At 38.6% G+C, this 14008-nt stretch overlaps 2 protein-coding genes across 5 annotated transcripts in view; one reads left to right on the forward strand and one right to left on the reverse strand.

Annotated features, from left to right (window-relative positions):
* PPWD1 (peptidylprolyl isomerase domain and WD repeat containing 1) lies at window positions 1-12962 on the reverse strand. The gene is made up of 11 exons (XM_054652239.2): window positions 12779-12962; window positions 11283-11385; window positions 10538-10638; window positions 9208-9328; window positions 6919-7366; window positions 6149-6339; window positions 5475-5664; window positions 4296-4477; window positions 2065-2146; window positions 1311-1493; window positions 1-364 (listed from the first exon to the last, which is right to left on the reverse strand). Exons 1-11 carry the CDS (start codon window positions 12924-12926, stop codon window positions 221-223), a joined length of 1893 nt encoding a protein of 630 aa, XP_054508214.2. The 5' UTR covers window positions 12927-12962; the 3' UTR covers window positions 1-220.
* The window catches only part of CENPK (centromere protein K), a 22430-nt gene continuing 21377 nt past the window's right edge, over window positions 12956-14008 (forward strand). For 3 of the 4 annotated variants that reach the window (XM_077171304.1, XM_077171306.1, XM_077171305.1), the window contains exon 1: window positions 12956-13006. In XM_077171304.1, coding sequence (XP_077027419.1) covers window positions 12959-13006 — 48 coding nt within the window. In that variant the 5' untranslated portion in view covers window positions 12956-12958. Of the gene's footprint in view, window positions 13007-13804; window positions 13899-14008 lie in introns of those variants that run through there. The other variant, XM_077171307.1, reaches the window with a different exon arrangement.

Below are 14008 nucleotides of genomic sequence, written 5' to 3' on the forward strand. Positions count from 1 at the left end.
TTTGTAAGAAACATGTAGATGTTTTTACTTTAAAATACAAATTTACCAGAAATACAGAATTACGGCACTTTAGGTACATTAAAAATAGTAGAACTGGTAATTGCTCTGTCCTGGTATTTGCCATATGTAGGAACTATCAAAAATGTTCTTCCTAGGTCTCTCTCTGGATCCCGCATGCTCAGTTTTTTTTCTGCTTAAGCTGGAACCTTCAATGCCTGCCTTACTTCACTGTTATATTAATGATGCTGATATCCTCATAGGGTTTGTCAGTTTTGGGATTGACTTTGACATTTGAGATTCTCTGAACAACTTCCATTCCTTTAGTCACCCGTCCAAACACACTGTGCTTGTTGTCGAGCCACGGCTGTTTGAAAGCACAGGAGAAAAAGAAAAGCGTATTAAAATAGAAAGCAGCATGTAGGTTAGGTACCAAACCAAAAATAAAGTGTACATGGACACATTTTGTGTGTCCAGACTATGGAATCTAACACCCTGTAAATATTAGCATGCAAGGAAATACTAGAATGCAGATAACACTGCTTTCTTAAAGTACTACAGCAGTCATGTTCTACCAGTGCAGTAGTATTGTATAGTTCATTTTAAAGTGCATTCTCAGTTCACAGAAATGTTTCAGTCTCTCAGTTTCATGTTATTTTCACAGAGGAGTTTTAAGTGCCAGTACAGAATACTACCCAATTCAATACTCAGACAGTATGCCCAATTTGAATATAGGCCCTCATACAATTTAATAAACCTCAGAACTATGGTAGATAGTTTGTTTTTTTATATATATTACTTTGAAGTGCTATAAGAATGCAGTTTTTATAAGCGTTACTCTTAAGGATTTGGTTTCTATATCTTAGATTCACACATCAAAATTTTTATTGTTGGCTCTGAATTTATATGCAGATCAAATGAAATTTTTAAACCTACAATCAGACACCATTAGAGAGACATCCTGGCACCATATCCAAACCCCAAACAATCTAAGCAATACCTAGATTTCCATCAAGTTTAAACCACTATTATTAACATAAGATACTCTAGTAATACATAATTGCAAACATGCCTAGGAATTTTATACCACCCTTACTCCACTTAAAGGCAAAAGGCTTCTTGATCACAAGTGATGGGAAAGTATTTCTATCTTGTAAGGGACAGTTTCAGTGAAGCCTATACACTACACATCATGTGTATCATTTATTTGTAAAGTAAATACTAATGTGCTCCTTTTTTCATGAGAAAAAAGTTGATTTTTTACTATCTAGGTAGCCTCTCAGGCCTTAAATTGAGCTTTTAGTATTACTTACAGTAGGGACTACTGTTATAAAAAACTGGGATCCATTGGTATTTGGTCCTGCATTAGCCATGCTGAGTGTATATGGTCTGTCATGTCGTAAAGTTGAATGAAACTCGTCTTCAAATTCTCCTCCCCAAATACTTTCACCTCCCATTCCTGTACCAGTTGGGTCACCAGTCTGAATCATGAAACCCTGCACAGAAATTATAAGTTATCACATTACTGCATAGAATACGTAACCATAAGTGTTACATGCTAGGTGACATTTTTTCAAACTTACTTCAAACATATCCACAAAATGTGTTAAAATGTTGTGTGAAAGGGAGAAAGCATTTAAGGCTTTTTTAAGTGTCTAACAAGTACTTGAGAAAAAGCAAGGTTACTCACTATGCCTGCCAATGAAGGACAGAAATCTGACTGTCTCTACCTTTTGCAAATTCTTAGACTCTGTCACTTGATTCTGGTGCGACAGAAATAAAAAGCCTTACAAGAAAGGTCTTCTGACATGAAGCAAAGTTTTAATTCAAGCAGGATAGCAGGACTCATCTTTCAATTTTCAGTTTTCTGCTACCTTATCAGTTGCAGAACAGCTACTACAACTTTAGTAAGTGCTAAAGCTGTTTAGAACATCAGAGCTATATATAAGGAATTCTAAACGTACTCCAACAACCCTGTGTGCGAAAGGGAAATGGAAGTGTTAACAGAGGACTGACCACCAGAGTACATTACGTAAATTAACAAAAAATTAACATGTTACAAGTTACCTTGATGATACGGTGAATTATGTGTCCATTGTAGTAACCATTCCTGCTGTGCACACAGAAGTTTTCCACTGTTTTAGGGCACCTAAAATCATGTAACAGAAAACACAATAATATTTGTCTGGTGACAGGGCCATAAAGATTTCAGCTGGGACTAAGACCTAAGACCCCCTTGTGCTGTGCAATGTTTCAGGATTCTGTAGGAAGGGATTTAGCCAACTAAGGAAAAAACAAATCTCCTCAAACCTAAGCTTAAAAAGAGCTGAAAGCAAAAAGCTTGAGAATTACAAAGCTGTGTGATTACACAGAAAGGCAGCAGCTGTGTTGATAGCACAGGGATGTTTTAGCTGTTGCTGAGCAGGGCTTATGCACTGTTGAGGCCTTTTCTGCTCCTAATCCCACTCTGCCAGTGAGAAGGCTGGGGCTGTAGGAGTTGAGAGGGGACCTAGCTGAGACAGCTGAACCCAGGGATGCTCCATTGCACATATGGCATTATATTCGGCACATAAAAGCTGAGGGAAAAAGCAGGGAACATGCAGACTAATGGTGATTTGCCTTCTCAAGTACCCACTCCATGTGAGGGAGACCTGTTTTCTTGGAGATAGTAGAACATCTGCCTGTCCACGTTCCCTATTTTGCTTTGCTTGGGTGCATGCCTTTTGCTTTCCCTATTAAACTGTCTGTACCTCAACTCACAAGTGTTTTCACTCTTACTCTTCCAGTGCTCTCCCATTCCACCAAGGGAGATATGAGCAAGTGGTTCTGGGGGGCTTAGTTGCTGGCTGGGGTTAAACCATGAGAGCCAGAAACCAAATCTGTCTCCTGAAGGCCTAGTTCAAGGCACCACTTCTATCTGCACTCCCAATACGGAGAAAATGGCCAAGTTGAGTCCACAGCTGTAGAGTTACTCTAGTCTAATGGTGAAAATGAGTATTAGCTTGGGTTTTAGTGACACTCCAAGCTATCTTGTGAAAAAGAGCACCAATGTCATAACTAATGGAACAGACTAGATTATAGTCCCAGCTCTTGCTGAGCAGTACAGCATCATTCACAACTTTATTTCACAATGAAATGACCAAAGAATTCAAAGATGTACAGAGCCATATCCTATATGCTCTTCTTTAAAGTTTTAATCACACCAAAGAGATTTTAATTTAAAGCTCAGCTGGGAGAAAATACTACAATAAGAAAGGACAAACCTAACAATGGACGAACCAACCCTAGTAATGCTCTATTTAAAACTGCATATAGAACATTGCAGTGAAGCACCTTGCAATACTGTGCATGCAGATATGACACATTAGTATGACAATTTTAAAAAAGAATTAATGTAGCTTGACCTGTCACTTGCTGACAAGAGCTCTACCATTACTACAACCTATATGCTATAATTATGAATTCCAGAAACTAGAGCCAGATGCAAGAAAACACTGGTGAGGACTGCAGTAAAAGTCTGGTAGCCCTAGAGGGTAGAATTGAGGTTGACCTACCTGTGCTTAAGACCAAAGATGAATATATTTTTGGAGAAGCATGGAGTACATCAACATAATTAAGGTTTCTATGTATAGCAATATATTATATAAATTTCCTGTTAAATAACAGAATATTTGCAATTTTTGCATCACGAAGGAGAGAGAAGGACATACTGATTTTAGCAATTGTTAGGCAAAAAGCTTTTCAATTCTATGCCTGGTTTTGGATATACACAACACTATTATTATATGCTGGTATAAATGTTATATGGCTTTTAAAGGAGCTGCAATAACAAAGTGTAGTACACTGGCCACATTCAGAAGTTGAAACTACTATTCTTCTGGTTCGCACAGACCTGCTGCCAAATCTGCTGCTAATGCCAACATCATCTTTCTTTTTCAAGATCTATGCAAACAGCACTGCCTTACAATACAGAGCTTACACAGAAGAGTATCATTATCTGTTCAAGAACAAAAGTTAAGAAAAGAAAACCCTCCCTGAATCAGTAACTAAATAAACCCAAATACAATTCCAAAAACTCCTGTGCCCCAGACTATTTTTACCCTACTTTATTTTTGTTTGTTAAGAGTCACATTCCTCCCTTAGCATATTAAGAAACTGTCAGGAAACAAAAACAGTAGAAAAAGGGAAAGAAAATAAATAATTCTTCCTAGCATGAGGTAAGTCTTGGACACTGCAACCACAAGGGACAGAAGAAAGCAACAAAACCAAAAAACCCAGAAAATACAGCAACTACATACTCAACAGGAAAAAGCTTGACATGAATATCTCCCATGCTTGTGTGGATGATGGCACTGTCTGACACTCTTTTGGGACCTTCTGCCTGAGTGGCTGCCATGACCTCTTCTTTAGAAGGTTTCTCATTAAATACATCTCTGTCAGAATCTGCACTCTTCGTGTCTTCTGGTTCACGTTTAGTAAACTGAAGCATAAAAGAAAAGAAGGTTAACTGCTTTTTTCTTTTTTCCTCTTAAAATACACAGTGCCCTGCACCCAACACATCAATGTCATTATTCAACCTGCTGAACACCCAATTCAATTTGAAATGTACAAAGATAATTCATAAACAGTCTATCCTTGGACTGCTGTGTTATGTTGCCCGCATTTCCACAGTCACAAATTCCAGTAAAACTACATGCAAATCCAAATAACTTTTAATAATCTGTTAGCTTTAAACTTCTCCCTTTACAACAAGAGTCTGCACTAGTTCAGCATCTTTTCTTTAAAATGAGGTGGAGAATACCAGGCTGTTTTGCTATACTAAAACGAATTTGGCAGGTTTTATGCCAAAAGGATTAGCTGTGCTTTGCAGTTGCGCTGCAAAGTTAAAATAAATCCTCCTATTCCAATACTGCATTAATATAAAACTATAGACACCCAGCAAATTTAAGGCATAACAGAGAGTCCAAACTCTAACCTCTATGGCTATGACCTCTCAAATCAGCTACTAACCACTCTGAAATTGTTTGTTTGGTTCCATCTCACCTAAAAACCCAACTGTGAACAGGAAGATGACTCCTTTCTTGGTTGCTTATAGTGTCCTTAGTGTTACCAAGTCTTGATTCTCATCTGAAATTTTTTTCTATTATATTTTTTTATGCATACAGTTACTTATTGTTTCTTTATAAAATCTGGTTAGTTTTTTAAGTGCTCTTACTTAGGTTCTTCTTCAACAAGAACAAAAGGATATCATCTTCTTGGGGGAATAAAAATTTATGAAAAAATCACAGCTGTTTCTAGTTAATGTACAGATAGTTCAAGATAAAAATTCTAAATATACTTGCAATATAAAGAGACTCCTTTGTAAAAGCTGAATTTACAACTACAAAAAACACTAGAAAGGTGCAAAGAGAAAAACAAAAATTAGTGTAGAGAAATCAATACAAGAATGGAGCTATTTAAATAGAAACACCACACACCATGTAAAACCTGTTTTTTTTAAAAGCTGTGCAGATTACTGTTGGATCTGCCTGAATATTCTGGAGAACAGGATTTTCAGATGCCTTCATCTCTATAGTGATCGCTGCACGATGTTTCTTTGCTACTCCTTGGAACAAAGCTAGTTGCATCATTCTGATGTTCTCTTGTTTTCCCAAGATACGAATACACCTGAAATACAAGATGTAAAGAGGTCTAATGTTCAGCTGCTCACAGTCAGAAAATATCTTCTTTCTGACTGTTACATTCAGAGCAAAACTTCAAAATCCTCTCAAAATAATTATTTACTAATAATTTTTATGATGTTTCCCTATTTAAATTTGGTACCTTAATTTACCAGTCAGCCTCCTTATGCAATAAAAATCCCAACTAAATGATCCACCTTTACTTTACATTTATGTTATCCCATCCAGTTAGACAGAGATTAATTAATTACACATTTTTAATACATGTGCTTGCTATCTGTCTAAGCTGTAATCTCCAATGGCTCCTTACAAAGAGTGGGAGCCTTACAGTGTAATGTAAGGCTCTCAAATAACAACAAAAAAAGATTAGACACCTCCATAGTCATATCAAGTTTTACATACACTCTAAATTTGACTGAATAAAGACTTTAAAACAGAAGTTTATCTCTATGTGTGTCACTGGAACTTACCTGTTAGTCTCTACATTTATGACCTTAATGCCTAACATAGTTCCATAGAGAACGAAGTGTCCAGTTTCATCAAAAATTATATTAATTAATCTTACTGCATCCACTTTCTCCAGCTCACGCTCAACTGCCATACGCCGCCCAAACTCCATGTCAGGCAGTTGTTGTCTCATCTGCTGAAGTTCAGTAAACATCTACAAAAAAAAACCCCAGAACTACTATAATAACATATTTTAAACTTTTTTTCCAGTAAAACACTGATTCACATGATTAGAAAATACTAAATTCAAGTGAGATTACTCCATTCAAACTGAACTGAAGGACTTAGATAAATACAAGGAATACTCTCTTTATTTTAATGATACAACAGGCATGTTGTAGGACTAGGCTTAAGCATGTGAAAGTTGTCTATCAAATTCCTTAGAAGATGACAAATTTAATTCATTATCATGTTGTCACTTCCAATGGGCTTTTTCCACTATCTTCCACAATTGCTTTCTAGTTAAGTGTAATCTAGCAGCATGAAAACAGAAATGAAAATCAACAACCCTGTTTCAGTATGTAGGTAACATAACCAGTAAGAATTTATTTTGGGGAAAGCAATCTAAGAGACAAGCAAGAGAACGCCTCTTGGTGAGAGAAGGCCTTTTTTGCAAGAAAAATATGGGAAGGAAGCTTGCCTTTAGAAATAAATTATAGCTTAGGTGAATGTGCTGGCAAACAAATGCAAGTAGAGAAAACATTTCAAGAAGGAGAAACAAGACAAAACTCACACTCAGAGATTCATCAAAGACTCTCATGAGCTTTCCCGTCAGAAAACGAAAAATTCTAACTTTTCTGTCAGACCCAAGAGTGGCCATTTTCTTGCCATCAGGTGAAAAACTTATACTGGATGGGTAAGCCTTGCATTTAGCAAATTCATATAGATCGGTATCCGTTTTATACTCCCAGTTCACATTCTTGGGAAATTTATATTCATGAGGAGTACCGGTCCAGTACTCAATCATTCCGGACTTGTCCGAAGACACAACTGCTTTGTAGACAGGGTTCAGGCGTATCTGAGTAAGAGGGGACATGTGGAGTTTATCAAAAACGTGAAGTGGCTGGTTATTTCCTCGTCCATCATATATGAATATTTTCCCTGTGCTTTTCTCAGATGTTGCAACAGAAGATATAGCATCTCCAGGGCAGTATACCCATTCACACTGGCCAGGGTGGTAGCTGCAACAAAGAGTAGAAAGAAAAAAAAAATTTAAAATAAAGTAGGAATGGTTATTATTAGGTAAGAGTCAAATTATTCTGTAAACTTGAAATCAAACACCAGAAGCAAATTTTAAACTTCATTTACTAGTTTTGCTAATACGTATTTTGCTAATAGGCAGCATGTTATAGGCAAGTTTTACCAAGAAATACCATTCAGCGGAAGACTACCAATTTCTGTTCCTTCCATATTGTTTTGTAAAGAGGCTGTGATAGTCCAAGTAGAAAGTGGGTAAAAAGGATTAATTTGGACAGAAATTCAGATAAAAAGCCCAAATGGCATTAATATATGTAAGTCAATACCATTCCTCCTCCATCTTCTAAGTGAGTAATGACTCAGTAGTATTTAAGACAACTGCACCTCTGCCATACACTTTTGCAAAAGTTCAACTAGATCTTGCCAGAAAAAAAACCACAAACCCACAAAATCTCCAAGAAGTGATACAAACCAAATTAAGACAATCCCCCTATATTCAATAAGGGCTGTGAGTGCATTTAAGAAGGAACTCATTTGCAGCTTGCAAAAATCTACAAATCAGATAAGTCAGAGATATAGTCAATAATATAAGTTATGTTTGTTTTAAAGTCTGTAAGCAAAGATTCTGAAAACTAGAACTCAAACTAAATTGCAAACGTCAAAAAAATTACACAATCTCCAGAGGAAACATGTTTAGTATCCTTTCACAAACTGAACTAATGGATGCTGATGGACTGATGATATTCTGACACTATGACAAGACACCAGTAATTTGGATTTTCAATTTCTGTCTGTAAAGAGAAACAAATACTTTGTCTCAAATTCACTAGGAAGAACAGGATCAAATAAATATGAAGCCTCTGCAGAAATAGGCAACGTTTTCCAGATGACAGATGGAAGCATAAAGCAGAGAGCTAAAGATTTGCAGAGAGCCATGGTCTATAGATTAGTTATAGAACTGGAAAGCTCTGAAGATCAGGAGCGCTTTTTTGAATATAATTTTCTTTTTTCTATAATTTTACAAATTTTGTAATAACAGTGCAGGGCTATGTCAAAAATAACAGCAAAACCAAAAAGCTTAAGCCTAACTGGAATTTTTCCAGAACAGAGAAGAGAGAATCAGTTCCTACAGGTGAAGTACATTATCACATTATCTGGAGGATGACACTAAAACTGTAACAAACAAAGCAGATAGCATATGCTTTTATTACATGTTCTTTGTAAAAGCTTCTTTCCCTGACTTTATACTTCTATTCAGTTTCAAAACTAACCAATACATCATGGTGTGGGATTTGTTTTTCTCCAGTATTGTTATAATTCCAGTAACATCCATTCCTGTCTCTCCCAGATCCTTTAGGTAGATACTGTGTAACTATAAGACTAAAGAAAAAAACAATATTGCTTCTAGCAGAAAAAGGAAATTGTATCCCTATGACAACAAATGAGACAACACAGGCAGGCCAAATCCCTTCCCTAATGGAACTACTAATAGATTGTAATTTTTAAACTCAGTGGCAAACAACAGAAAGAAATTATGCCTAGCTAAATATTTGAAGAAACCCCACATCTTTGTGCATAATATGTAACACTGAGGAAGCTCCTTTTCTACTCCTCTCTTCCAGTGCTGCAATAGTAATTTTTTCTATTCAGTCAGGCAGTTTCCAGCCATTGGATTCATTTCAGATGCAGGTTTACTCAACTTCATATGACTGAGGCATGGGGGAAAGGGAAGAACTCAAGAACCCCAAATTACTGACTTATCTCTTAGCAAAACAACCTCCACCGATAATCTCAAAAGAACACTTCTGAGAAATAAGTAACTTACCCAAGCTTCAGCATGTTAATCATGTCAAAGTTGACTACATCAAACACCTTCATCGCTTTGTCATCTCCAACAGAACAGAATAATGCCCCCTCTGAACTAACAGCAATACTCTCAATAACACCTGTGAATTAATTTAAGATACTATTAAGAAATAGGAAAGGACATCCTTCATTCCAGTAATACATAGGGAAAACCTAGAGGCTTAAACCTGTTTCCCAACTGTTTTGTCACCTTTTCCATTTAAAACTCTACCTGAATTCAATTAGATATTATTTAAAAAAATAAAATTCACAAAACAACACTTGACGGCCTATCAGTATTTAGACTCAGGTATGCGATAATCAACAATTTACAAAAAACATAGTAAAATATTATAATGACAGTAAGTTTAGTTTAAAATGTTGATTTTAGAAAATTGGGAGCATTATGATGGGGTAAACATCGTGCTCCTCAGCTGGCATCTCTCAACAGGGTAAAAGCAGCAGAACTCTACAGATTATTGCACCCATGATACTCAAAACTCCTCTGCAACTGAGCCTTCCATAAAGTTCTCACAATGCTGATTTTTCACATGGTAGGCTTTGTTCACACCTTTTGCTTCTATATATAATAAGAAGCCGATAGTTAACATCAAAACCAGACTTTAGTATTTCTTGTCACTCTAAAAGAAAACCATGCTTTTACTACCTATTATTAAATATTTTTCTTACTGTAACATTCTGCCTATCAAACTGCATCTTTTTGCTTCAGGCATATCATAGTTTCTAATACTGTTGAGAATATAATTTTCTGTCCAGCCTATTTAGTGCTTAGCATAGTGTTGAAAACCTTTGTGTACTTATTAGCTCAGAAAACTGAGTTAAAGTTTCTCTTAATTGCAATTCTTCTGATAATTACAACAATAAGGCAGAATTTACTCTACAGTTACAGTATTCCAGATGAAAATAACTGCTTTTTTTCCACACTGCAAGGGGCAAAAAAGACTGAGGTATCCTTATTTAAAGCAACATATTTTTAAACTTCTCTGGATTTTATGAACATTTTTGTATATCTTGTTCACTTATGTCCCAGATATTCTCCCACAATCAGGCACAAGGCAATGCAAAGGCTTCATTTTTCATGTTTAATTTTCATCCTATCCCTGCTACAGCTTGGGAGCAAAATGTAATGGAACAGAGGAATAAAAGGAATATTGGTAGATATCATTTAATCTCTGACTGCACTAAAGGAACCCCAGAATCTCTCTCTATTTGCACTCTCTCTTCAAACAACAAAGAGCAAGGGAGAGGAAAAAGTAAAGTCCTTTAGATAAGAAAGAGCAACTTCTCACCCAAGTGACTTCGGAAGTGTTTAACAAACTCAATCCCTTCTTCTATTTTCTTCCAGAATTTTACATGTCCATCATGACTGGCTGTTATGATAAAATCTGTCCTACAATTAGAAAAGAAAAATAAAATAAAGAAAACAAATGCACACACTATGCACCTTCCCACTGGTCAGTAATTTTCACTAGAATTAATACTGTGCAGAGAATGAAATCTCAATAAATTACTGTGACTGTCTGTCTGAATGGGTACTATTCAGATAGACTGTCACAGTAATTTATTGAGTACTCCTGGAAAAACAAAACAGGTATTTTAGTGCATTCTGGATTAATCTATGAGAAGTCAAACTGAAGCAAAATATAACACTATCCTTTTTGAATATGTAAATATAACTCCTATTTTAAGTCTGGTTTCATGGTAGTTACAATGTATGTGTGTGTGTGTGTGTGATCTCTGCAATTCTGGCAAACAGTATTTTTTCAGAGGGAGTAAGTTATTACTTACTCCTGTATTTCCTGCATATTTTAACAAGGATTTGTTAAGACCCTCCTTTAGCCTATAAAAAAAATTATATCTTGCTTCTAGGTAAGCAAGATATAACTTATTTTTTTAAAAAAACCTACCATCCTTTAAAAAATCACCTCAGGACACTGTAACTTTCTGTTATAAAGCTTCTACAGTGAAAACTTTTTATCCTCCACAAAAATACACCCCAGACAAAGAAATACAATGGAGAACAAAAATACTTACTTTGTACATGCCACGTGTGTAATAACATCTCTGTGCATGTAACTGCGTTCATACATTGAAGCCGACGGAAGATTTTCAAGATAAACGTGTTCGAATTCAAGAACTACACAGAATGGAAAGAAAAGTCAGGATTTTTTTTCACTAAGTTACATCTACATTTCATTCTCTTTTACTTATCCTTTTATTGGTTACTCATGTTTAGTCTACATTTTGTTCTCTTTTACTTATCCTTTGATTGCTTACTCATGTTTAGTCAAAAACATGCAGGATTTTGTGCAAACATAATTAAAGGGCTTTTACGTCTGGCTTTGCATTCAGACATTTTCTGTGGACTAAAGCCACTCACATGCCGCTTTAACTCATATTGCTCCTCCCTCTTAAAGCAACTGTTACAGTAACTGTTTTACTGTTTCAAAAAGAAACAACATCAATCAACAGCTTTTAAATTACTGCCAGTAAACAGAAGGTCATCTGAACCTCATTTCATTCTAAAACCACATGTATCCCTGCTGTTTTTACAAGATTTGTGATCCCACACAGGTCCTGTAGTCTAAATTTTAAGTGCTGGTATCCACCTATTTCATTGTTTAACTGGCTAACCTAAAATAATCTGATTTTGAGTTTTGTTTCTGATCTTTAGATCCTACATGTTAACACCTGTGCAACGGTATTTTTTACCGAACTTTCATGTTTACATCTAATGATCATTGTTTTTTTTTACTTAAAGAAAACTTTAAGTGATACCCAGAGAGCTGGAAGCTGCTGCACACATCAACACCACATGCCAAAACACAGCCTAGAGGCTTCTCCTGCTGCTGCATCTTAGGGTGGTGATCTGAAAGACGGATTAACTCTACAACAATAAACAGCACAGCTTCAGCCTGCACAGCAGCAGGGCTCTTAGCCTTAAGGTGTTCTCCAGAGGAAGCAAAGGTCTTAGAATCATAGAATGTTAAGGGGCTAGAATTAGCCTTATATACCATCTAGTCCCAAGCCCCCTCCTACTAGACGAAGCTGCTCCAATTATTCAGCCTGGTTTTGAACACTGCCAGAGTTGGAGCACCCAAAAAAATCACTGGGCAACCTGTGCCAGTACCTCACAGTAAAGAATTTTTTTCTTATAGCTAACCTGAATTTTCCTTTTTTCAGTTTGCACCAACTAGTCTTGATGCTATCACTGCAGTTCCTGTCGAAGAGTCCATCTCCAGCTTCCTTCTAAGTCCCTTCAGGTACTGGAAGGTTGCTACGAGGTCTCCACGTAACTTCCTCTTCTGCAGGCTGAACGGCCACAAGTTTCTCAGCACCAGGCACCCCCGCCCTGTAATTCCGCATCTGAAGGTTTCCCCCAGTGTGCTCATTTTACATACGAGACACAGCTTCAGGAGCCGGGCTCCCGACAGCTGCCCTCACCCTGTGGCCGTTCCCGCCCGGCGTGGCCTGGAGGCGATCCCACCGCCCCGACGGCAGTCGGGGCAGAGCTTCACTCCTCCCCTTACCTCTCCTTTTCTTCGCCTGCGCGGCCTCCCCCGGGAGCGGCCCGACCCAGCGTTCCTCCTCATCCTCCTCGTCCACTGCCGCCGAATCCCGGCCACCCGCCTCCACCTCCGGTGGCTTTCGCTTGCGCTCCGGCTCAGCGGACGCCATGGCGCTGACGTCACTGCCCCGCGCCGGGCGCTATGCAAGTGACGTGCGCGCCGCGGCTCGGACGGCGGGAAGCGGCCATGGTAGTTAACGGACGGGAAGGGGGGCGGGCGAGCCCCGGGCGGCCCGCGGCGCTCAGGGGCACCCCGACGCCCCGACACCTCGGCGCCGGGAGGCGGTCTCGGCTGCTGGGGCCGCGGGGCTGCTTTGCAGGGAGGGTGCTGTCTTCCCGGCTGGGAAGGGGCTCGGTTCATCCCTGGGCTGTGAGCTGGGATGTCCCGCCTCACGTCCTGCCGCCGCTGTGCTGCGGGGGTTGGCGGTGGGGGCTCCCCGTCTCACCGCTTTTGCGATGTTGTTTGTACCCTACCGATATTTTGCTTCCTAAGGCGCCTTCGTGTCTCTTTCACAAACCTTCTGTCGCTTTCCTCTCCCCTCCCTCGCCGTCTGCCCGCAGCTGGTCGTTGTGTGCTGGGTCACGGGACGCATTTCGCCTTCTTCATGTGTGTGTACGGGTATGAAAGGGACAGTGCCAAGAGAATGGATGCAGGTTCTGCTCTGCTGTGCCCAACAATAGGACGAGAGGCAATGGGCAGAAGCTCATGCACAAGAAGTTTCACCTGAACATGAGGAAGAACTTTACCGTGCAGATGACCATGCACTGGAACAGATTGCCCAGAGCGGTTGTGGAGTCTCCGTCACTGGAGATACTCGAGCACCATCTGGACACAATCCTGTGCCTGTCCTCTGGGATGACCCTGCTTAAAACGGGAGGTTGGACCAGATGACCCCCTGTGGTCCCTTCCAACCTGACCCATCCTGTGATTTTTTTGTAAAGCCTTGGCTAGCATAGAGCCTACACTTGGACATGTGTGTATTTCTTACCTAATTATATAGTCCTAAAATAAAGTAAGAAGGAATAACTTGTTGAAAATGGAAGACATTAGTATTAATGCCTAAAAAACTTTCAGTTTTCAGGTATGGTGTGGAAATAGAAATGTAATTTAACCATACTGAAATGGGGAAAAATTGCAAGCTACGAGAAAATAAGATCCGAAAGTGACATTTCATTGTGTGTACTGTGTAAG

The sequence above is a fragment of the Agelaius phoeniceus genome, chromosome Z (assembly GCF_051311805.1).
Source record: "Agelaius phoeniceus isolate bAgePho1 chromosome Z, bAgePho1.hap1, whole genome shotgun sequence".
Lineage (NCBI taxonomy): Eukaryota > Metazoa > Chordata > Aves > Passeriformes > Icteridae > Agelaius > Agelaius phoeniceus.